The sequence below is a fragment of the Miscanthus floridulus genome, chromosome 17 (genome assembly GCF_019320115.1).
Source record: "Miscanthus floridulus cultivar M001 chromosome 17, ASM1932011v1, whole genome shotgun sequence".
In the NCBI taxonomy this organism is placed as follows: Eukaryota; Viridiplantae; Streptophyta; class Magnoliopsida; order Poales; family Poaceae; genus Miscanthus; species Miscanthus floridulus.
The window spans coordinates 13354508-13377814 of record NC_089596.1 but is presented as its reverse complement, the minus strand read 5'-3'; the positions used below and the strand labels follow the sequence as shown (position 1 = coordinate 13377814).

Below are 23307 nucleotides of genomic sequence, written 5' to 3'. Positions count from 1 at the left end.
ACGTGATCTACAACTTTGTAGTTGAGAAGTTTTTTATTTGAAATTATTTAGAGTCTTAAAATATCATTTTAAGTTCACAAATTTTGAAAATTGAAATTTATAATTTTCAAACAACCTCGAATGTTGACATGGCATATATACCATTGTTATAGTTCTCAATATAGTCTACAACTTTATAGTTGAAAAGCTTTAGATTTGAAGTCGTTTAGAATCCCAAATATGAGTTTTAAGTTTATATATTTTGAAATTTAAAATTAGAATTTCTAAAGGACCTTGAATGTTCACATAGTAATACCAAAGTTACCGTGGCCGACTTGACCTACATGTTTGCTATTGATAATTTTTTGATTTGAAGTTTTTATTATCTCAAATATTTGTTTTAAGCTCACATATTTTGAGATTAAAATTTTTGAATTTTTTCAAACAATCTCGGATAGTTGTAGAGCTCAACGAGATCTAAAACTTTATAGTTATTTTTTTCATTTGAAATCATTTAGGTGCTGAAATATTCAATACAAGATTATGAAATGTTGATAAAAAAGATAGCTATCTAGATATACTCACAAAAGAGAGTGTAGCCCACTAGTAGAGAAGTGTCATGTGTGTGTCGAAGGTTCGATTAATAGTGACCATTTAATAGAGGTGGATGCGTGTGTTAAGCATCTTTGAAAATAGATTTTAACCGTCTCCAAAATCCTTTCTGTAGTAGTGTTTAGCATGCTTTAGAGCTGAGCCGTATGGACGTTATTAGAAGAAGATATATGGTAGCTAGGGATTAATTGGACGAGTGGGATATAGGCATGCAGCTATGCCACAACTAGTTTTTTCAAACTTTCCAACTTGGAACAGTCTCCCTGGGGATGTCAATGCGAAATTCTCCATCGGGGATAGCTCCCCATCTCTGTCGTCGTAAGGAGAAAAATTCTCCGTCGCTGTCCTCACGAACACTCGTGGGGGCGGGGGGTTGGAGAGCAAAAGCAAATTCATGATATCAAATCAATATAAATTTTAACATGCCAAGGGCTAATTTAGAGTAAGAATGAGTTCGCGAGGTAGGTACATTAAAAATAGGACAGAGGATGGTTTCCCATCCCCATCCCATGAATCAGACAGGTATTAAATTTTCCCCGCTTCTATCCCCGTAGGTGAGGATTAAATCGTCTCCATCTCCGTCCCCTAATCCGAAATTTTATCCCCTTGAGTTGTTTCATGAGGGGTACAGTGATCCATGGGATCACTTGTTTCAACCGAAGGACACTCTTCTACAAAAAAAGGAGCCCCGTCCGTCTACTTTTCACCACATCTCATCTTGCAACTTTGCCAGGTTCTTCCCTTTCTACCATGGCCGACAAGACTCCTTGCTTCCCAAAGGCCACCAAATTGCTTCCCAAAGGCCACTACAATAGTCCCTGTGTCAAAAACTCATTTCGTCTCTCTTCATTAATTTATTACCACATCATAAAAACCGCTGACGCTCTATTTACCGAGGATGAAACTTCCATTGGCAGTGACAGTGTATGGTTAAAGGACGTATGTGCATAATTATTGTTAGTTAATTAATTCCATGAGTTTACCAGGCTAAGCAGCTGTTAGGTCTAGTACTACACCTGTATGTCTATACTTAGGGATGAAAACGGTACAGATATTTTCCGACCGTATTCAAAACCGAATTCGTTTAGAGGGGTTGAGATCTGTCCGTATCCGAGTCCGGATATCCAACATCCGATACCGTATCCATATCCGAATACTCAAATCGCATATTTATGATGTCGATATCCAATCATATCCTATCCGACATAGTTGACACTATCCGTATTTGAATCCGAATCCGGACAGAAATATGAAAACAAATGTAATATCGGTGATATCCGTCCGTATCCGATCCGAGATCTAACAGCTTTTTGATATGCTCAACTTTTTCTGATCGAGCGCACTTTTAGCGCACTTGACCAGTAGTTTATGAACTTATTGGCCAGTAGTGTGTGTGAAATGAATGTAATACTTATTTCCTAACTCAAGTCAAAGGCGCAAATAGGAGTTTGACCTCTTAAAATTATAATACACACCCAAATGACACAATAAAAAGGATGGGAGTACCACCTAGATGTTAAGTAGGGGGATGTAATTAAGTTATGATATCCATTGGTACCCGCTAATAATGCACTTGAGTTTATTCATTTTACAAATCTGAGCAAGCAGTTCATTTTATTTTACAACTCTAAGCTGGGAAATGAACTGGGTGTAGCACAGTTAGTTAGCTCCATGACCACTAAAGTTATATTCATTTGTTCACTGATGACGTGGATTATTAATGACCCTTAAGCTCAGTTTACATATTGAATCCTTGTCGACAATCAGACATCATAATTAGTGGAGGCATGCAATAATTTCAACAACCAATAAACAACATTATACACATCTTCTGTCCAAAAATTTTTAAAATATTTTAATATAACCATATTGTGACCTTGTTAACGTGTCAGCAAATAAAAGCTCTGCTATCCATTCGGTTGCTTGGTTTCTTGTTCATGTGCAATTGTTCCGGCCTGGTGCATGCCGATGGGTAACAAGGCATTCCAATGCACATAGTCTCTCTCTCTCTGTTTTTTTGTTCCAGATAGGAGTATGCCCAGAAGTAACCATGATGTAATTATCTAGCTAGAGATTTCATTGAGCTTCATCATGTGAAACTTATGCTAGCAGTTGACGTAGAGTGCGTTGATGTACTATGCTAGAAGTAACATGTAAAACCTCTGGTGTTACGAGCTCGTTTAGCACTGAGATTATGGCCTGAGAAATAGATCTATAAATACAGTGACTTAGTTACTTAAATGTGCTAATGAAAATTTTAACAAGAAAATAGGAAAAGTACTTTTAATTGTTTGGCACGAGAAGCAATTTTTATAAACAAAATAAAATATAACTTGTATTTAGTACTTGAATAAAATTTGGAGCCCAAATTTAATAGATGAAAATGCAACTCTTGTTTTGGTGAATAAAAGTTGTTCAATAGTATATCTGATAGCTCAGAAATCGAATCCGATATTTAAACTAGACCTTTCGTGAATCGGCAGGAAGTTGAAATTATAGTTAGCATGCTATTTTTGACAACTTATATTAAGCAAAATAATGAAGAGACGTTCAAATGTTTTGCTCCTGTGGGTTAGTACGGAGTATGGGCTATGTCATGCTATGTTTGTTAGTTGAAATCGTCGAGGTCTAGACCTTGCAATAATTACGGCAAAGTGCTTGGGAGTGTTATTTCTAACTGGAACACGCTGCGAATTCAATCTGGTGCTCGTTCACGAACCAGCGTTCAGCATCGTTTACGGCCGTTCATTTCACCTACCACGGCCTGCTCTGTCCTTGCGACCTTCCCGCCATAGCCACGGTAGCGGTGAACAGCAAGGCAAGCAAGCACGAGCGCGGGCAGATAGCACAATGCTGAGCTCGCACTAAAGCCAGTGACCGCTCGACCCACCTCTGCCGCGCCATTACTCCGCATGCACGCTCCGTCGCCTCAGCGCCACCATCGTCGCAGGCAAGCGACGCTCGCAAGCCGACGCCGGGCTGCTCTCCTCCACCGCACCGAGCTGTCGAAGCCACCAGCACATAGCGCAAATATGCATTTAAATAGCAAATATGCATGCATCATTAGCAGCTCATAGTACTAGCAGCGCTCAGTGGGTACACCCTATCGGCAGCACGCCATCACAGCAAGAGCAAGCCTCAGTTGCTGCCGCCCCCGCTAAGCGCCACCGTCCAACTGCCAGCTTTGTCACATTACCTTGCAGCACCATCAACGCCTCTGCGCCATGTCCGCCCAGTGCCGAGGAGCCTGCCCTCGCCAGCTGTCGCGCCCCGTAGCACTACCACCGCCTGCTGCCTGGAGCCGGCGAAGCAGCCGCCAGCTGTCGCGCCCGCCGCTGCGCGCGGCCACATCTCTGCAGGCCACGACGGGGATAACCTTGGCCACACCCATGCGCGTCCAGGTCTGCCACTGCCCTGTGCCGTCTCCCCACTACCGACGGGTGCGCAGGATGGCCAGGATTTGGCCGGCCGAGCCCGTCCCGTGCCTCCTCTGTTCGTAGAAGAAGAAGAGGAGGTGAGAAATAGAAATAGAAACTTTTCCTTGGGTCCAGATACAAAACACTAGACTCAGATGAATAGTACTACATAGTGCCGGATGCACTGTGGATTGAATTGTTAAAAGCTCAGGGGCCTCTTCGCAAATGAGCCGGCGCCTCTCGGGTTGGGCCAAGCGTGGGCCGGCCGCTTCCGGTTGCTAGGCCGCCGCCTGCCCGCCTGGGCCGCCCACGCCGTTACCGCCACCTAGCGATGAAAACGGATCGGATACGGACGGATATCACAGATATTACATTTGTTTTCATATTTATGTCTGGATTCGGATTCGAATACGGATAGTGTCAACTATGTCGGATAGGATACGATTGGATATCGACATCATAAATATGCGATTTGAGTATTCGGATACGGATACGGTATCGGATGTTGGATATCCGGACTCGGATACGGACAGATCTCAACCTCTCTAAACGGATTCGGTTTCGAATACGGTCGGAAAATATCCGTACCGTTTTCATCCCTACCGCCACCACTGGGCCACGCCTGGCTAGCAGGCCGTGCATGCGCCTACGGGCCGAGCTTGGCCGCTTAGGCCTTTTCTTTTTGTGTTGTTTTTGTTTTGTTAATTCAGTGCTCTCCAAAAATTAAAAAATAAAGTGTAGAAAAATCACCAAAATACCAAACCAATTTTGTTAGGCTCCTAAAATCATGATCTATCTATTAGTGTATTTGGTTCGTCTAGTTTTAAAATGTTTCCAGGGTTGCTCTAATTATTTTAAAATGTTTAATATTTTTAAAATGTGAACTTGTGGGAATTTTTTTGAGAAAATGGTGATAGTGTTGACCTTAAAAATTTTACAGTAAATTCCTAATATTATTAGTTGCTCACTGTAATTTTTGTAGCTCCAGAAGAATTAGTTTGCTAGATAAATAATGATGCCCGGTTTCACATAAAGATTAAATCAATAGGATGAAATAAAGAAACACAAATACTGGTTGGGAAATGACATCTTTCTCGGTGATGTTGATACGTAGATTAGTACGTTAGTCATTAGAGCTAGCTTGTTAGTTCGTAGTATGTGCTCGGTTTTAAGAGTTGTTGTTGTCTTGTTAATTAACTATTGCATCGTCTCTGTATCGCATTGCATATCATAATAGGGATGATGATGGATCGTGGAGTCATTTGGAGTATCGAAAAAGATGGTGTCACGATGATTGTGTCACCAAGATGGAATACTAACTTTTGGTTATATATTACCTAGGTAAGCCCCGGTGCATAACCCTTATTTTGAATGATCACTGAATATATATATATATATATATATATATATATATATATATATATATATATATATATATATATAATGTGCATTTACGTTACAGGCATTTTATGGAAACTACATGCATAGATATACCTACCTATGAGTCCTACTAGTATAGGTCGATTAGCTGCTATGTTCAGGATTTCGGTAGCATGAGTAACCTGTCGTTACTCACAATAGGTGATTATTAAGATCACTCATGATAAAATGGTGGAAATAAAAAATAGAGACCGGACAGTGATATGGTTTGGGATATTGGTGGATGTAAGAGGTTGTGTCTTGCGGCCAACGGTGCATAACTTGGTTACACTTTTTCCCTGTCTGTGTTGGTTAAGGATCGATCGTTGCATTGGATTCTAGGCAAGTCACAGACTTATTATCCCGAGCACCTACTTGTGTAAGGGCGCAGGGAAGGCTTGTTGCTCTCTTGACGTGGGTTCCGGCTCTTTCCGGACCGACTGATTAGAGGTTGGGATGGTGGAGGTCTAAGCACCGCACTGAGTCCGGGACTCAGGAGCGGGGGCTTGGGGTCCAAGTTTGGACGGGGACCTGGACCCGTGACAGGAGAGTAGTGGGTTGGTCCTGCTTGTGCCTGGGGTACAAGTGGAGCGTGTGTTTCGGGGTACCCAGCTGGGCACATTGATTCGTGAATCTCCGGTACGACTTGTCTACAATCTAGCACCGTAGTAAGAACTGGAAGATAAAAAATGAAAAAATAATTCTGATTGTTTACCACCTGCTTGAAAGTAGCACAGGTGCTTACATAGAATGATTAGTTAATGAACTAATGATGACTGCTAATAAAATTAAATATAAAGACGCACGTTTAGTAATGCTTCCTGCAGATGCAATAAACCTACAAGCCAGATAGCATTGCATATCCTTAGAGTCTTTTCTTTTCTCCTATCGGGTAAGTCTTGCTGAGTACAGTTGAGTACACATGGTTTATTTTTCCCTGTTGCAGGTGACAGGCGGATGCTAGAGCTGACCCTTGTGTGTGGATTCCTCCTGGTGGGCTCAGAGAGGATTTCTTTACGCTGCGATCTTAGTTTTTATGTATAACTCTCACTAAAAGGTATTATAAATAGAAGTTTTATAATCTGTTGTCATAGTTTATATATCAATGCTTCATCATGTCATAAATAAATATTTATTCCACTGTAACTATGATCACATATTTATATTTCGCTGTTAAATTAAATCGTTCATAACTCTGATAACATAATAATATTCCGCTATTATAAACAATAAATATTATACTCTGATGTTACATGAAAAGTGATGTAAGAAATGATTAATAATAATGTAAGCTTTATTCTCTCATTTGTAATCCTGATGGAAAAATATGAATTTTTGGGTTCTCCTTTGGGGTGTGCTCGACGGAACTGCATAATTTGGGGTTCTCACTTGAGTATTTAGTGTCTAATGAAAGACAAGTACTCCTGGAAGACCTTAGATTAGGCGGTTCTGCCACGTAACCATGGTGTAATTATCTAGCTAGAGATTTCATTGAGCTTCATCATGTGAAACTTATGCTAGCAGTTGACGTAGAGTGCGTTGACGTGTACTACGCTAACAGTTGAGTCGACCACACGGCTTAAATAGTTGTTAGCTGATGGAATGAATCATGTCCTAACAAATCCCCATATCACCTATTTTCTTATTCGCGGATGAAATTAGCACGTATATACTTGTTGCCAAGTGGAAAACTGGCAATGTCAACACGGCTTGCAATGCAACTGGATCGCCAGCTACAGCGTATGTTGTACCAGCCAACTGTGTGCTAGTAACGACCTCCCAAGAACATAATTGTTGCGGTTAAGAACAACATGTTAACCAAAAACAAAATAGAGGCATGCATTCGTCTCTATAAATACCCTAACTATAGGTGCCTCACATTGCCACCACACCAAGCATTCGCGTCTCTTTCAGTACTAGACATCACATCCTCCAATAGCAGCTTAGCTTCCTTCTAATATCCTAGCTAGCATTCTAAGATCGATCTTGGGTACGTTAATATACAAGGATTAAGGAGAGCTAGCTTGGTGAGATCATCATATATATATAATAAGCTGAAGATTTAAGTAGCAGCATATCATGGCGATGCCGACGTCGACGTCAACATGCAAGGCCACGCTGCTCATGGCGTTCGTCACCGCTGCTATGCTGAGCACGGCGACGACGTCGTGGGCACAGTCGCCGCTGCAGATCAACTTCTACGGCCCGTCGTGCCCGCAGGCGGAGGCGACGGTGCGCAACGTCACCGCGGGGATCATCGCCACCGACCCCACCATGGGCGCCGCCTTCATGCGCCTCTTCTTCCACGACTGCTTCGTCAGGGTATATTTATATATGTATATATAACTTTCTTTTTAGATATATAATAAAGTCGTCAGGGTATAACTACACAGTACGTACTACTGATCATCGTCACACGAGAACACCATGTCGTTATTGCAAAATGACAAGCAGATCCCCTAAAAAAATGACAAGCAGATATGCCATGTTTGGCAACTCTCTCAACATATTTTAGTACTCGCATAGTACAATCAGCACCTACGTTGTACGTAGTATGCTAATGCATGGCTCCGGCGGCTTAATTTGCACTGCAGGGCTGCGACGCCTCCATCCTGATCGACCCGACCAGCAGCAACACGCAGGTGGAGAAGAAGGCGATCGCGCTGCGCGGGTACGCCGCCGTGAACACGATCAAGGCGGCCGTGGAGGCGGTCTGCCCCGGCGTGGTCTCCTGCGCCGACATCCTGGCCTTTGCGGCGCGGGACACGGCCGTCGTCTCCGGCGGCTTCGCCAGCTTCGACATGCCCTCGGGCCGCCGCGACGGGACGGTCTCCAACTTCATCGAGGTGCTGCAAAACATCCCGTCACCGATCTTCAAGCTCCAGGATCTCATCAACAACTTCGCCAAGAAGGACCTCGACGTCGACGACCTCGTCATTCTCTCCGGCGCGCACTCCTTCGGCCAGGCGCACTGCTCCTTCTGCAACGGCCGGCTGTACCCTACCGTCGACCCCACCATGGACGCCACCTACGCCTCCGATCTCAAGACGGTGTGCCCGGCGCCGGGCAGTGGCAGCAGCAACCCGGTGATCAACAACAACCGGGTGACCGACCCCAACGTGCTCAGCAACCAGTACTACAGCAATCTGCTGGCGGGGAAGGTGCTCTTCGTGTCGGATCAGCAGCTCATGAACACCACCTACACGGCGGCCAAGGTGGCCAACAGCTCCGCTGACGCTGCCACGTGGATGACCCAGTTCCAAACGGCGCTGGTGAAGATGGGCAGCATCCAGGTGCTCACCGGGACGGCCGGCCAGGTCAGGAAGTTCTGCAACGTCGTCAATAGCAGCTAGAGGATCGGCCGGCTCACTAGCCTGTTGTACAATTGGTTCTAAAGATAGAACACAATTTGCCTTTTGCTTAAAACTATATATATGTACTACCATGTGTCAAATTAAGTTCATACATACAGTAATATACAACCAGTTGCAATCTAAGAACCGTCACTACTACATATATACTATAGACAACCAACCGTGGAAATGCATTATTGTTGTGGCCGCAACGGGGCGGTTGGAAGCAGCAAATGGTGCCCAGAAATATGGTACCGGAACGCACTTTAATTTCTCAGTCAAGTCCAGAACTTCCACACATTTAATTTCTAGAAAGTTCCGCACTTGTGCGGAAGTTACTTTACTAAGCCACAAATACACATGACAATAGTGATATCAAATATGATACAAAGCAGAAGCCATTATGGTTACCCAAACGAGACAAATGCAATGAACTATCAGACACACCGATTGAATCTTTTTAGCACAACTAGCAAACATGATGATTCTTAACAAAAGACATACCCGATAATTCTGCACGTCAATCAAACTGCCTTGCAAACTGAATCCAGAAGTAGGCTCAAAGGTGGCAACCACTATCAACGCGGACAGGCGATATGAACAAATAGAACCAGAATCTTGAACCAGTTGTATGACTCAAGATACACATAGCCACAACAACTAGTACGGTAGCACTGCCTAGGCTGAACCGAATGTAGAAGACAACGGTAGATGGTACAAATGTGCCTTGTACCTCAAACTGCCAACACCGTCAAAGAAGAATATCAAAAGCCATACTCAACCGGTTACAAATATGGCCACAGTAAGACTAACCCACATAATAACTCTTATGCAAATCTTCTGAAGCAACCTTGAGAACAAAGGAAGCACCAAGCATAGAGTTGACTAATAGGGATAAATCTTATTTCCGTTAAATTATCAAGAGATAGCAAACAAATAGTTCAAGCTTGGCTGAGATACTTCTCATAACTTTTGGATAGATCAAATGCACTATCAAATTTTGTGTGTGAGCGAGTTCAACACAAGGTGCTTGCAAAAACTAGCTCACCAATTTATCATTCCCTTTCACCAAATCATCAACATACCGAAGAACACATATGCCTCTCATGCGAACTTAATCAATATGACATTTAACTAAAAAATTACTACAACAAATGATACCAATAGCAAGCAAGATAACAACCAATCAATTTATATGGTAAGAGGGATATCGAACCACAAATAGACACAAAGATTTATGTGTAAACTCCTTACGGGGAAAACCACAAGCGGCAACAATCAAGCAAGAAATCCACTATGAAGATGAAGGTATATGACAGATGGGAGCCAAAAAGGTCAGGAGAGGCTTTGAAACCCCGTCAAATTCACTCTCTAATGGTGGATTGGTAGGTCAAAGCCTCACACTTCAAATCTCATCTCTCCCTCCCTCTCACTAACCCTCAAAGGGGAAGAACAAGTCATACAAGAGAAGCTCTATGTTTGGGATGGGTTTTGCACATTACAAAGGGCCCCTTAAAGCTGCATAGTGTCGCACCATTATATGTGTTTGATATGCAAACTAGCAACCAGTTGTACAATCGTATTGGTTCTAGAAACGGAACACAATTTGCCTTTTGCTTATTTATAACTATATATATGTACTAGCATGTATCAAATTAAGTTCATACATACAGTAATATACAACCAGTTGCAATCTAAGAACCGTCACTACAACATATATACTATAGAGAACCAACCTTGGAAATGCATTATAGTTACCCAACAAATGAAACAAATGCAATGAACTATCGGACACACCGATTGAATCTTTTTAGCACAACAACCGGCAAACATGATGATTATTAACAAAAGACATACCCGATAATTCTGCACATCAAGCAAACTACCTTGCAAACTGAACCCAGAAGTAGGCTCAAAGGTGGCAACCACTATCAATGCAAACAGACGATATGAACAAATAGAACCAGAACCTTGAACCAGTTGTATGACTCAAGATACAAATAGCCACAACTAAACACGGTAGCATTGCTAGGCTCAACCAAATGTAGTCAGCGGTAGATGGTACAAATGTGCCCTGAACCTCAAACTGCCAACACCGTCAAAGAAGAATATCAAAAGCCATACTCAACCAGTTACAAATATAGCCACAATAAGACTACAAACCACATCACAACTCTTATGCAAAACCTTTGAATCAACCTCAAGAACAAACGAAGCACCAACCGTAGAGTTGACTAATAGGGATAAGTCCTATTTCCATTAAATTATTGAGAGATAGAAACAAATAGTTCAAGATTGGTTGGGATACTTTTCATAACTTTCAAATAGATCAAATGCACTACCAAATTTTGTGTGTGACTTCAACACAAGGTACTTGCAAAAACTAGCTCACCAATTTATCATTCCCTTTTACCAAATCGTCAACACCAAAGAAAACATATGCCTCACATGCGAACTCAATCAATATGACATTTAACTCAAATAACTCCAACAAATGACGCCGATAGCAAGCAAGACAACAACCAATCAATACATAAGGTAAGAGGAAGATCAAACCACAAATAGACACAAAGATTTATGTGTAAAGTCCTTGCGGGGAAAAATCACAGGTGGCAACAAGTAAGAAATCCACTATGACGATGGAGATATATGAGGTGGGAGCCAAAAAGGTTGGGGAGGCTCCAAAACCCCACCAAATTTACTTTCTAGTAATGGTGTAGTTGGTAGATCAAAGCCTCACCTTCAAATCTCATCTCTCCCTCCCTCTCGCTAACCCTCAAAGGGGAAGAACAAGCCATACAAGAGAAGTTCTGTTTTTGGGATGGGTTTTGCACATTACAAAGGGCCCCTTAAAGCTGCGTAGTGTCAGAAATGAGTCCTTGGGTACCTAACCCAACATATAAGGAAAAATTTGCATAATGTGATTGCCTAGAGCCTGCTTCCATACTATAATAGATTATACAGATGGAGGTATCTTCACTCTCGGTCCAGTACACATGAACCATTTATGTAAATGGCATTATCACAATTAGTTCTTGGAACAATTGACTTCGATAATCACTTATTTGTACAATGGGTTCTAGCTTATACCATCAGTGATAGTAGATTTGATCCAAATTTGTAGCTCTAGTTTTCTAATTGCATTCATAGCCCCATTGCATCTATCGCACCCTTATATGTGTTTGATATGTATTTGGTTGAAAACTTAACATGAGCTATTCATAAGTCACAAAAAAACATGAGCTATTCATATATGTATGTAAGTAGATTATTTATTGTTACTTCTGATCATTTTTAATAATGGTAGATTTGGAAATTTAGATCCAAATTTAAGGGTGGTGATGACTTCACATTTTTTATAGTGGTACAAAGTAGGTAATTGAGATGAAGGTTTGTAGCCTAATCTGTGTAATTTTTCATCAAATGGTGTGGGTAATTTATATATAGATTTGGGGAGTTACTTTAGACTAGACATGGGGAATTTTAAAAATGAATTACTCAATGCCAATTGTTTTCTTTGATGACTAAAGTGTCCTAAATTGATAGCCAGATGATAATGTGTTTTCATGAGAATTTCTAGTATTTATCTCTTATCTTAATCACATCTTGTGAGGGTCAACATCACTACTGGATTCAGGTTCTTTGCCGAGTGCCTGAGGCACTCGGCAAAGGCTATATTGCACTCGGCAAAGCCTTTGCCGAGTGCGGCACTCGGCAAAGCACACACGGCAAAAAATTGATCGGCAAAGCACTCTTTGCCGAGTGTAATTTATCGGGCACTCGGCAAAGGCTTTGCCGAGTGCTCCGGAAACACTCGGCAAAGAAAAGCGACCGTCACGGCGCCGGTTCCGTTGACGGTCACTTTGCCGAGTGTCAACCCTGCCGACACTCGGCAAAGATTTTTTTAAATTTTTTTTAAAACTTTCTTTGCCGAGTGCCAACACGTGAGGCACTCGGCAAAGAGCTTTTAATTTTTTTTTGAGAATTTTCTTTGCCGAGTGCCAACCCTCCATGCACTCGGCAAAGCTTTTTTTTTTTAAAATTATTTGCCGAGCGCCAACCCGGAAGGCACTCGGCAAAGAGCTTTTATTTTTTTTTTGAAAATTTTCTTTGCCGAGTGCCAAGCCTCCAGGCACTCGGCAAAGATTTTTTATTTTTTTAAAAAAATTATTTGCCGAGCGTCAACCCGGCAGGCACTCGGCAAAGAGCTTTTATTTTTTTTGGAAATTTTCTTTGCCGAGTGCCACCACTCCAGGCACTCGGCAAAGAAATTTTTTTTTAAACTCTTTGCCGAGTGCCAACACGGAAGGCACTCGGCAAAGTTTAAATTTTTTTTTTAAATTTCTTTGCCGAGTGTTATAGTCACAGCACTCGGCAAAGCTGGAAAATTTGTTTTCTGGTCGCCCATTTTGCCAGCTTTGCCGAGTGTTGTGACCATTGCGCTCGGCAAAGGGGTCCTTTGCCGAGTGCAACACTCGGCAAAGTGACCCAAAACGGCAAATAATTTTTTTTTTGCGTTCCATCATGACAAATACATTCATACAAACATATATCACATATATATCTTATCCATCACATATATATCTCATCCATCGCATATATATCTCATCCATCACATATATATCTCATCCATCCACACATCCATCCGCCCATAACACATCCATCACAATATGTAATAATAAGTGCTCAAGTCCATCCAAATAAGTTTACAAGTCCATCAAAGTCCACAAGTGCATCACAAGTCCATCACCAAGTGAACAACAAATGTAAAAAATACAACATGCACTCATCTCGGCCACTGCGACTGTGGTGAAGGCCCAGGTGCATCATTCGTAGGTGCATGAGGTGGATTATTCGAACCACCGTCAGATGGAGACTGCACAAAGGAGAAAAGATTGCATGTGAGACAAAATTATTTTGATAGCTAATCTAGGACGATAGAGGCCATACAAGCAAAGCACAAGTGAAAGTAAAAAACTTTGATACTCACAGGAGTAGCTGCAGCTGCAGGACGTGGAGGCGGAGGTGGAACCAACAGCCCAGGTGGCAGAGACAAGCCCATATGTTGCCCAAGCCCTTGTAGGAAATCTGTAATGTCCATCAGCCTCTGCGCCTGGGCCTGCCGCTCGGCCCGCTCGGCCTCCAACTGGGCCCCCAGCTCCTGACGTTCCTTCATTTCTTGTTCCAGCCGGGCCTGCAATATTTCACTCCAATGTTTCAGTAATGCAAAGCTAATTAAGGTGTGTAAAGATCAATGTATGACGAGTAAAACAGGAATAACCTCGAGTGCGTTGACCCGGTGCTGTGCAGCGGTCGGCCGTGTGCGAATGGCCGGGCTCTCGCTCGTGCTCCGTGCTCCGTGCTCGTGCTCGAATGGCACCATGTAGTGTTAGTACTGTTAGTGTAGTCAATGACATCATGTAAATTGTTAGTCTGTACTTTTGTTAACCATAATGATGCAATGGAATGGCAGTTAGTATCATGCCATTGATCTTGAAATATTTGACACAAATTGTGAACCCAATAATCTTTGAGGATGACAGAAATATTTGATAGGCAATGTGACAGAAATATTTTAACAGAAATTGTGGTCACAGGAAATATTTGACACCAACTGAGCTTGACATTGCATTGAAAAAGTTCACAAGCAGCATTCATGGCAACCAAGTCACCAACAGTAGCACTTTCATCTTACAGAACCAAAAGCATTTCGTCTGTGCGTAACTGGTATCACCACCAGTCAATCAAAAGCATCTATGACCACTTGTGTGTACTGGTGCCACCACCACTAAGTTACTCTAGTAATCTGACTTCCACTAAGTTACTCTAGTACCAAAATGATATCAGCATCCAAGTGTTACATCACATTGTTTTGGGTGCTACATCACATATTTATAGACAACAGCTGGATCAGGCCACACATAAGTTTTTTTTTTCTGTTGGAGTAGTCTTCTTCCCTGGCTTCTTTGCAACCTGAGGTTTCTCCTTGGGATTTGTAGGCTCCTTGCGCTTTCCTACTGTGGCTCTTCCTTTCTTGGAAGCAGTAGATGGTGCTACAGGTCTTGCAGCAGGCAGGTTTGACATGATGAAGGTTGAGTCAGGCAGAGGTTGAGGTTGGACGTTTGATGTTGCAACCTATGTGTACTAGTACAATTCTATAGTCAGGTTGTGAAATGCAAAGGAAAATAATAACAGTCATGATGTTCTGTACATACCTCTTGGTCCAGATGTGAAATCATTGTCTCTATTACCTCTACACTTCCTTTTGTAATCTAAGACCATGGTGGCTGACTCCCATCTACAAAATGGTACATAGTCTGCAACAAAATAATGTCAGTGAAATGAGGCAAATTTGTTGCATGGTAGTGAAATGAGACAAATTTGTAGCACTACAAGTACTTGAGCCCTTGCATAATCATACATGTCTTCTTCATGCATATTACTTGGCATTGCTTCCCCTTGATCTGACTGTCTTATTTCTTCATCTTCAGCATTGGTCTCTGGCTGTTTTTTGGGCATCAGTCCTGCTTTCCTAAGCTGGCAGCCCTTCTTATTGTGGCCTTTGTCTCCACAGTAGCTGCATGTCATAGCCACTCCATGTTTTGACAGTTTACTTCCTGTAGCAGTTTCTATTTCTTTTAGTAGTTTCCTTCTATTCTTTGAAGGCCTACCCACCTTTTTCTCATACTTGGGAGGTAGAACCTTGGGTGCAGATACCTTCTCCCAGGTGGTCTTATCACTACATGGCATGATCTTAGGACCATATGCTACAAGGAACCTTGCAGAACTGTAACAGTCATGGACCATTGATTCTATAGGAATTCTTTCATGCCTAAGACATGAGATGGCATGGGAGCAAGGTATTCCAGTGAGATCCCATCTCCTGCACTCACATTTCTTGAGTCCTATATCAACTATGTAACTATGGTCCCTATCTTGAACCTAAAAGATTCCTTTACCAGAAGGGATGGCATAACATGTGTTTGCCCACTCAGAAATCTTATTGACCTTTTTCCTTATTTTGGGACATATTGGACCCTGCCACATATCTCCATGTTCTTTCTCCTTGGAGTAGTGCCTTGCCATCAATTGATTCTTAATTTGCTCTATCATACTCAACACAGGCATTTCTCTAGCATCTAGGATGAATTTGTTGAAAACCTCACAACTGTTATTCAATAGGATGTCACACTTGCTGTAAGTACTAAAAAAAGATCTAGACCATGTGTTAGGGGGCATTTTCTCAACCCACTTATAAGCCTTCTCATCTAGCACCCTAAGTTTGTCCATGTTTTTTGTCCACTGAACTACAGTACTAGATCTTGCACATGCCCAGAGTTGTTTTTTCAAGTTCTCACCTTTAAAGTGCTGTTGGAAGTTGGAGTACATGTGTCTAACACAAAATCTGTGCTCAGACTCTGGAAATACTTCACCCACAGCTTTAATTAGGCCCTACAAAATTCAAGTACACAGATTGTCATAAGTATACAACAATCACACACAGTTGTCATAAGTTCACAGATTTAACATAACTTGGACTACAATGAATGGAAGATTCCTCACCTTCTGCTTGTCAGTCATTAGTGTCCAGGGATATGTGTTCTCAATCCCTAAATCCTGCTTCAGTGTTGTCAAGAACCATCTCCAAGAATCTAAACATTCCACCTCAACTACACCAAAAGCAATAGGGAAGATGCAATCATTAGGATCAATTCCAACTGCAGTAAGCATTATACCACCATACTTAGTCTTCAAATGGCACCCATCCAAACAAATAAGAGGTCTGCATCCTCCAAGAAATCCCCTTTTGCAAGCACCCAGAGACACATACAGTGACTTGAATATGTTGCCATCTAGGTTAAGGTAGAAGGTGCTGTAAGGATTGGTCTTCCTCAACTCATGTGCATAATCCCAAAGCATGTTATATTGTTCCTCTTCATCTCCCAGCATGTTTTTCATAGCCAACCTTCTAGCTCTAGCAAGCTTGGTCCTTGATGGAGTAAGATTCCACTCCTTCTGCACTGTCCTAGAAAAGTTGGACAGTGACATTTTTTGGTCTGCTCTGAATGTCTCAATGTATTTCTCAGCAAGCCAAGTAGATGTGCAACTCTTCAAGACCCATTTCTTCTAGCAACTGTGTTTCCCAGTATAAGTCTTGATCATCATGCCATTAGCCCTCTTATCATATGATGCATAAAGGAACCAAGGACATCCTTCTGAACAGTTAGCTTGAAGCCTTTTCTGTTCATTCCTAGGCATCTTGATATCCACTCTGTTCCTAAGACTGTATTCAGTTATAGCCTTCCTTAGCATCTCAACAGTGTCAAACATCATACCCACCTTAAACACTGGGTGGGCCATGTCCTCTGGTTTGAATGACTTGAATTTGAATGCTGGTTCACATTCACCATCAGACTGAGGTAATTCTAGCCTATCATCATCAGTTGACTCCTCATTTTCATCATCATCATGAACAACTACTGAAGTTCCAGTACTGGTCCTTCCTGCTGCCCTCTTGGTTCCCCTAGCTATCTTCCTCCCTTTGGCAACACCTTCATCTATCACATGTTCATCAACATTGTCAACAAAAAGGTCATCATCATCCTCTAAGTCATAATCACTATCATCAAAATCACTGTCATCACTTGAGCTGTCATGTGCATCTTCAGGGCCTTCATCATCTGCTGCCTCATTGTTTATCTGCCTTGTCTGACCTTTGGATGGGCTGATCACTCTAGACAAGGATGCAGCAGGGTTTGCAACTACATCATCCCAATCTGAGCCTGATGTAATGGCCTCATGATCAAAATACAATACAAGTGTCTTCACTTTGTGCACAACTGAAGCCATCACTAAAGTGTCTTCTTCTGAAACAATCAGCCTGATGCCATCTGGGAAATCCTTTCCAGGAAGTAACCAAAACACCTTCAATACTGGATTCCTTGGATAGTGAAGCAAGAAACTGAGGTCATGAAAGGTCTGTGGACACAAAGTTTGGGCTTGAACATGATTGATAAAGCTCACTCTCTCATCAATGTATGACCGATTCGTACCATGACCAACAAAGAAACCATTGTGATGTATCTCAACTGTAAATTGATCACTAATTCCACCTACATGAACAACAACAGAACATATTCAGGCATCCATCCATCTAATTCGACCTACAACAACCAAGTCAGAAACCCTAGCCTAGGCAAAAAAGCTTCTATATGACCCCATCCATGAATCCTTCTCAACAAATCAGCGATAAACACTATGAAACACAACCAAGATTGGACCTTGGAGGCGCTTACTGTAATCAGGGGGTGGCTCCCCTTTCCGCCGCACTCTGGCCTTCATTCTGCACTTCCACCAGGATTGCCGGGGAAGACTGCCCTCGCCGCAGGGAGAACGATCTGTCGTCGCCGCACAACACTCCAGTCGCGATGCCGATTTCACTCCACGGTCGCCTCTCCTGCTCGCCTGTCTCTTTGCCTCGCGCACGACGAACTCGAGAACAAAACACTCTGTCAAATGGGGAAAAGGAGGATGCGGCGGGGGCTTTCTATGTATTGGCAAAGAGACAGGCGGGCTGGCTGGGTATCACGCGCCACTCACGTGACACAGCTGGGTCCACCCTGGACACGCCACATCAGCATAAACCTGCTTATTTGGCAACATGGACCTAGAGTGAACCAAAACTCAAGATTACTGTGCCACAAATGCATTTTCCAAGTTTATGGACCTATCTGGCACCCCTAAACAAGTTTGTGGACCTAGAGTGCATTTAACTCTTATTGAAAAGCCCAGGGTAGATAGTCTTGAATGGTTCTGGTCCTGATAAAGCCATACTAATTCTAAGGAACTAACTACAAGTATTGGAGAGAGGACTGTTAAGAAGAATTGGCGATGGCAGTTCGACGAATATATGGCGAGATCGATGGATAGCGAATCATTTCAGTGGACGGCCTATCACTGTGCCAGAAAATCCACAGGTCACAAATGTGTCTGATCTGCTAATGCTGAGTGGGGGCTGGAATGAGGACTTGATCAAGCAGGTCTTTTTCAATGTTGATGCTCAGGCCATTCTGTGCACACCAACCAGGGGGCATGGTAATGATGCCTGGGCATGGGAGCCGGAACGCCATGGCTGATACATGGTTCGGTCGGCGTATCGTAAGCTGTATGAAGACAATAACCAGCCAGTGAATGACGGAAGAGCGTCCACCTCTGATGAGAAAACATGGAAACGGATTTTGGGTATGTGTGTTCCACCAAAAGTACGTGTCTTCTGGTGGCGGGTTGTCAATGGCTTCCTTCCAACAAGAGGAGTTTTGCACAGAAGGCACATTGAACCAATTCCAACTTGTGAGATGTGCGGTGCAGCGGATGAATCAATAAAGCATGTGTTGATGGACTGCACTGTTGCCAAGAGTTTTTGGCGTGAAGCAAAGAAGGTCACGGGTGTTAAATTGTCAGAGCTGCAACCTCTAACTTGTGCACATGATCTTGTTGATCCGGCTCTATGCCCTCCGAAGGATGTGGCTATCTTTTTATGTGGTATGTGGTCTCTTTGGATGTCCATGAACAAGCAGCAGCATGGTGAGAAAGTTTGACCAATGCATGTGATGGTGCAATGGGTGACAGACCTGGCTTTTGATCTCTGGCAGATTGCTCATCACAACCGCTCAACACAAAAATCAGAGGTAGATCCTCTTCTGTACCAGTTGGCCGATCTCAACCGGAGCTTTGATGATTTCAGAATCTGCAATAGGTTAGCTCATGAGTGTGCGAGGTTGGTTTCTCGTGAAAACCCGGTGGTTGAGTGTATAACTCCACCAGCATTACGAGTTACCGCTGATACTGATTGTAACACAACTCATGGTTAATATAAAGCTCCGGTTATGCTAAAAAAAAAGATAACTGTGTGCAGTCTATTTGCAAATAGCTTTGTGATCAGCTTGACTGAATAATTTATCCAAGAGATTGGTCTGAAATCAGAAATGGGTGTGGGACCTTCTTTCTTGGGAATCATAGTTATATGTGGGAATCATTGATACTTTTAAGACAAACTTCATTATTCTAAAAAAAGCTAGACAAGGAGCATAAAAATCCTCCTTTATAACTGGCCAATATTTCTTGAGGAAAATCATTGTTGAATCCATCCAAGCTAGGTGCTTTGTCTGAAGGTATTGGCTTGATTACTCTGGTCATTTTCTTCCCTAGTAAAAGCTTCCTCAAGAAAGGAAAGGTCAAAATGAGACTTAATGAGATTGGCGAGATCAAATGGGTTATATTGGAATTAAGATTTCCCCGATCTTTCTTTGAAGGCTTCCAAAAGCAACGGGGCTTTTCAATGATGATTGAACATGCGCTCTCCAGTGGCAGAATCTAGCTAAGTTATCGAGTTGTTTCTATGCCTTATGGTGGCATTGCATGAAAAAGATGTGTTCCAGGGTCACCAAACTTGACCCATCTGACTTTCCTCCTTTGTTTCCAATAGATCTTCTATTGATTAAGCAAAGAGCACTACTACAAAAATCATTTTGCGAGGCAGGCCAAAATATTAATGCACGTGGGCACATCTAGTGACTGCCTCCGTAAATGGTTAGGAGAGCTCTAGAAAAATGCTCACCTTCCAAAAACATTTACGGAGACGGGTGTCCTAATAAGACGTACACCTCTGAAAATTATTGATTAACGGAGACGATCGCCTTAGGACGTCTGCCTCCGTAAATCAATTTTCGGTAGCAGACATATTAAGATGTCCGTCTCCGCTAATTAATGATTTTTGAAGGCGGACGTCTTAAGATATAAATAGCTGCATAAAAAATAATTCATAACTTTTTTCATATGAACTCGGATGAAGACAAACTTTATATCAAAATTATAACCCTTAACGTGATCTACATCTTTGTAGTTAAAAAGGTTTTTAATTGAAACTATTTAGGGTCCCAAAATATTGTTGTAAATTTACAGATTTTGAAATTTTAAATTTAAAATTATCAAACAATCTTGGTTGTTGACATGGTCTACACGAAAGTTAGAGTTCTCAATAGAATCTACAATTTTGTAGTCGAAAAGTTTTTTATTTAAAGTTGTTTCAAGTCCTAAATATGTGTTCAAAGGTAATATATTTTAAAATTCCTAAACGATCTCGAATGTTCACGTAGTGAATACCAAAGTTGTAGTGGCTGACCTGAGCTACATGTTTGTTGTTGACAAGTTTTTTAATTTAAAGTGGTTTAAAGTCTCAAATATGTGTTTTAAAATCATATATTTTTAGATTCAAAATTTTGAACTTTTCAAACAATGTCGGATGGAGATACATCCTATACCAAAGTTGTAGTACTTGATAAAATTTAAAACTTTATAGTTAAATGTTTTTCATTTAAGTTCATTTAGTAGTCAAAATATCTAATATAAAATGAGGATATAAAATAGTAACATATTATATATAGACATGAATGAGTATGTAGTGCAGTGGTAGAAACGAGGCAGTGTTGAATGTTAGGTTGAACCCCAGAAGTAACATTTTTTTGGTTTTTGGGTTTTCTAGAGACCATTAACGGAGGCAGACGTCTTAAGACACCTGCCTCCGAAAAGCCTGATTAACGAAGGCAGACGCTGTGTCCGCCTCGCACCTCCGTTAATAAATCCGGCCTGTAGTAGTGGAGATCAAGTTTTCTTTCAAAATTTCTCTGAAGTTCCACTCAGCTAAGCTTCGGTCTCTGTATTCTTCAATGATTTTCAATAGGGAGATGACCAGTTTTATATTAGCAATATTTGAATTTAGACTTGGGAGTTGTAGCTGCCAACTCTTAAGCACTCTTCTCGAATTTTGAATTTGCAGTGACGACTTCAGCTTTGTCAGGTTTGTGCAGACAATTATCTCCTTTTCTCTAGACCGGAACCCAAAATCTTATTAAAAATTCCAAAACCTTTTCCTATTATTTTTTTGGGCCCAAACCACAAACATACAGTCCTTTTCTGATTTCCTAGCCCATCCCCACAAAGGTTAAATACAATATGTTGCTTTAATCGAGCCTTTACATGGCTGAACCATCTATTATCACAAGTAGTGTAAGCTGAATAATTGCTTCATTCAAGTGTGATGTCAAGATAAAAAGGGCAACCGCTGGCCGATTACACCATGAAGGTAACTTTGTGTACCTCTCTAGGAAACATTATATAAAATATAAGCACTAGAAACAGCTTTAAATCTATAATGCAATCAATTAATTGTACACCTCTGAGGCTACAAGAACAGCAAGAGCCAAGAAATGAAGCAACAAGCAGATATTGAAACTCATATATGAAATGCAAGATTAGAAGTGTTGGCAGCAGTAGGCGGTGGATCTTGCTTCACGGCCTCAGTTACCGCTGTTGGTGGCGCCGCAGACTCTCCTGATCTCACCCTGGGTGCCCGTAAGCACCTGGATGCCTCCCATCTTCACCATTGCCCCTGCGAACCGTGCCATCCACGCGATCGGGTTGGCAGCGTTGTCCTGCACCATCTTGTTGGTGGTGTTGCTGCTCGTCAGTGTCTGGTCCGACGTGAACATCACCTGCCCGGTGGCCAAGTTGGAGTAATACTGGTTGCTCAGCTTGTTCGGGTCTGTCACACGGTTGTTGTTCAGCACGGTGCCGCCGCCACCTTGTGATGGCGGAGGGCACACTGCCTTGAGCCCTTGAGCGAAGGTGGCGTTCATGGTCGTGTCCACGGTGGGGTACAGCCGGGGCGTGACGAAGGAACAGTGCGTTTGGCCGAAGGAGTGCGCGCCGGAGAGCGCCACCAGGTCGGTGGGGTTGAGGCCCTTGTTGTCGAAGCTCGTGATGAGGTCCTGGACCTGCATGTTCGGTGCAGGGAGGTTCCCGAAAATGTTGTTCATGTCGGACACGAATCCGTCGCGCCGGCCGCCGGGCATGGCGAAGGCGAAGCCGCCAGAGAGGATGGCTGAATCGCGCGCGGCGTAGGCGAGGATGTCGGCGCAGGAGACGACGCCGGGGCAGACGGCCTCCACGGCTGCCTTGATCGTGTTCACTTCAACGTAACCACGTAGAGGGATGGCTAACTTCTCCGGCTGTGAGTTGCTATTGGACTGGTCGAGCAGAATGGAAGCGTCGCAACCCTGAAACAAACAAAAAAAATCAATTGATCTGTGATCACTTACTTACAGATGAGCTTGTAGTTCTATTACATATATACTCTATGCATCGTTTTAGACATTTTGTTCTAAGCATGCATTGTTACTGACAATTTCATATTATAAAAGTACATATGTCACAAAAGGATCGGAGTAAGAAGTCATGGAAGAAGAGATCATTACCCTGACGAAACAGTCATGGAAGAAGAGACGCACAAAGGCAGCGCCCATGGTGGGGTCGTTGGAGATGATCTTCTGAGTGGCATTGCGGACCGCCTCCTCGGCTTTTGGGCATGACGAGCTGTAGAAGTTGTACTGCAATGCCGTACCAGACGCCGTGGCCATCGCAGCTGCAGCGATCACCATGATCACTAAGGCCTGGCATGCCGAGGTCGCCAT

The 23307-nt window shown here is 42.6% G+C and overlaps 3 protein-coding genes across 3 annotated transcripts; 1 reads left to right on the top strand and 2 right to left on the bottom strand.

The window, feature by feature from the left end:
- Positions 1-7505: 7505 nt before the first annotated feature.
- LOC136516198 (peroxidase 42-like) lies at positions 7506-8779 on the top strand. Its single transcript, XM_066509561.1, has 2 exons — positions 7506-7748; positions 8021-8779. Exons 1-2 carry the CDS (start codon positions 7506-7508, stop codon positions 8777-8779), a joined length of 1002 nt encoding a protein of 333 aa, XP_066365658.1.
- Positions 8780-15051: 6272 nt separating this feature from the next.
- LOC136515264 (uncharacterized) lies at positions 15052-16828 on the bottom strand. The gene is made up of 4 exons (XM_066508908.1): positions 16343-16828; positions 16138-16231; positions 15179-15546; positions 15052-15096 (listed from the first exon to the last, which is right to left on the bottom strand). Exons 1-4 carry the CDS (start codon positions 16826-16828, stop codon positions 15052-15054), a joined length of 993 nt encoding a protein of 330 aa, XP_066365005.1.
- A 5306-nt stretch (positions 16829-22134) lies between these two features.
- LOC136516196 (peroxidase 2-like) lies at positions 22135-23307 on the bottom strand. Its single transcript, XM_066509560.1, has 2 exons — positions 23092-23307; positions 22135-22893 (listed from the first exon to the last, which is right to left on the bottom strand). The coding sequence occupies exons 1-2, from the start codon at positions 23305-23307 to the stop codon at positions 22135-22137; spliced, it is 975 nt and encodes a 324-aa protein (XP_066365657.1).

Excerpts from the sequence above, each read along its gene's own strand:
- LOC136515264 (XM_066508908.1), bottom strand. The coding sequence starts at position 16,828 with ATGTCACTGTCCAACTTTTCTAGGACAGTGCAGAAGGAGTGGAATCTT. Across the intron at positions 15,547-16,137 it reads CTTCCAACAGCACTTTAAAG|CATATGGTCCTAAGATCATG; the intron begins GTGAGAACTTGA and ends GGTTCCTTGTAG. Across the intron at positions 15,097-15,178 it reads ATGATTATGCAAGGGCTCAA|ACTATGTACCATTTTGTAGA; the intron begins GTACTTGTAGTG and ends ATTTTGTTGCAG.
- LOC136516196 (XM_066509560.1), bottom strand. The coding sequence starts at position 23,307 with ATGGCGACCTCGGCATGCCAGGCCTTAGTGATCATGGTGATCGCTGCA. Across the intron at positions 22,894-23,091 it reads TCCATGACTGTTTCGTCAGG|GGTTGCGACGCTTCCATTCT; the intron begins GTAATGATCTCT and ends TGTTTGTTTCAG.
- LOC136516198 (XM_066509561.1), top strand. The coding sequence starts at position 7,506 with ATGGCGATGCCGACGTCGACGTCAACATGCAAGGCCACGCTGCTCATG. Across the intron at positions 7,749-8,020 it reads TCCACGACTGCTTCGTCAGG|GGCTGCGACGCCTCCATCCT; the intron begins GTATATTTATAT and ends TTTGCACTGCAG.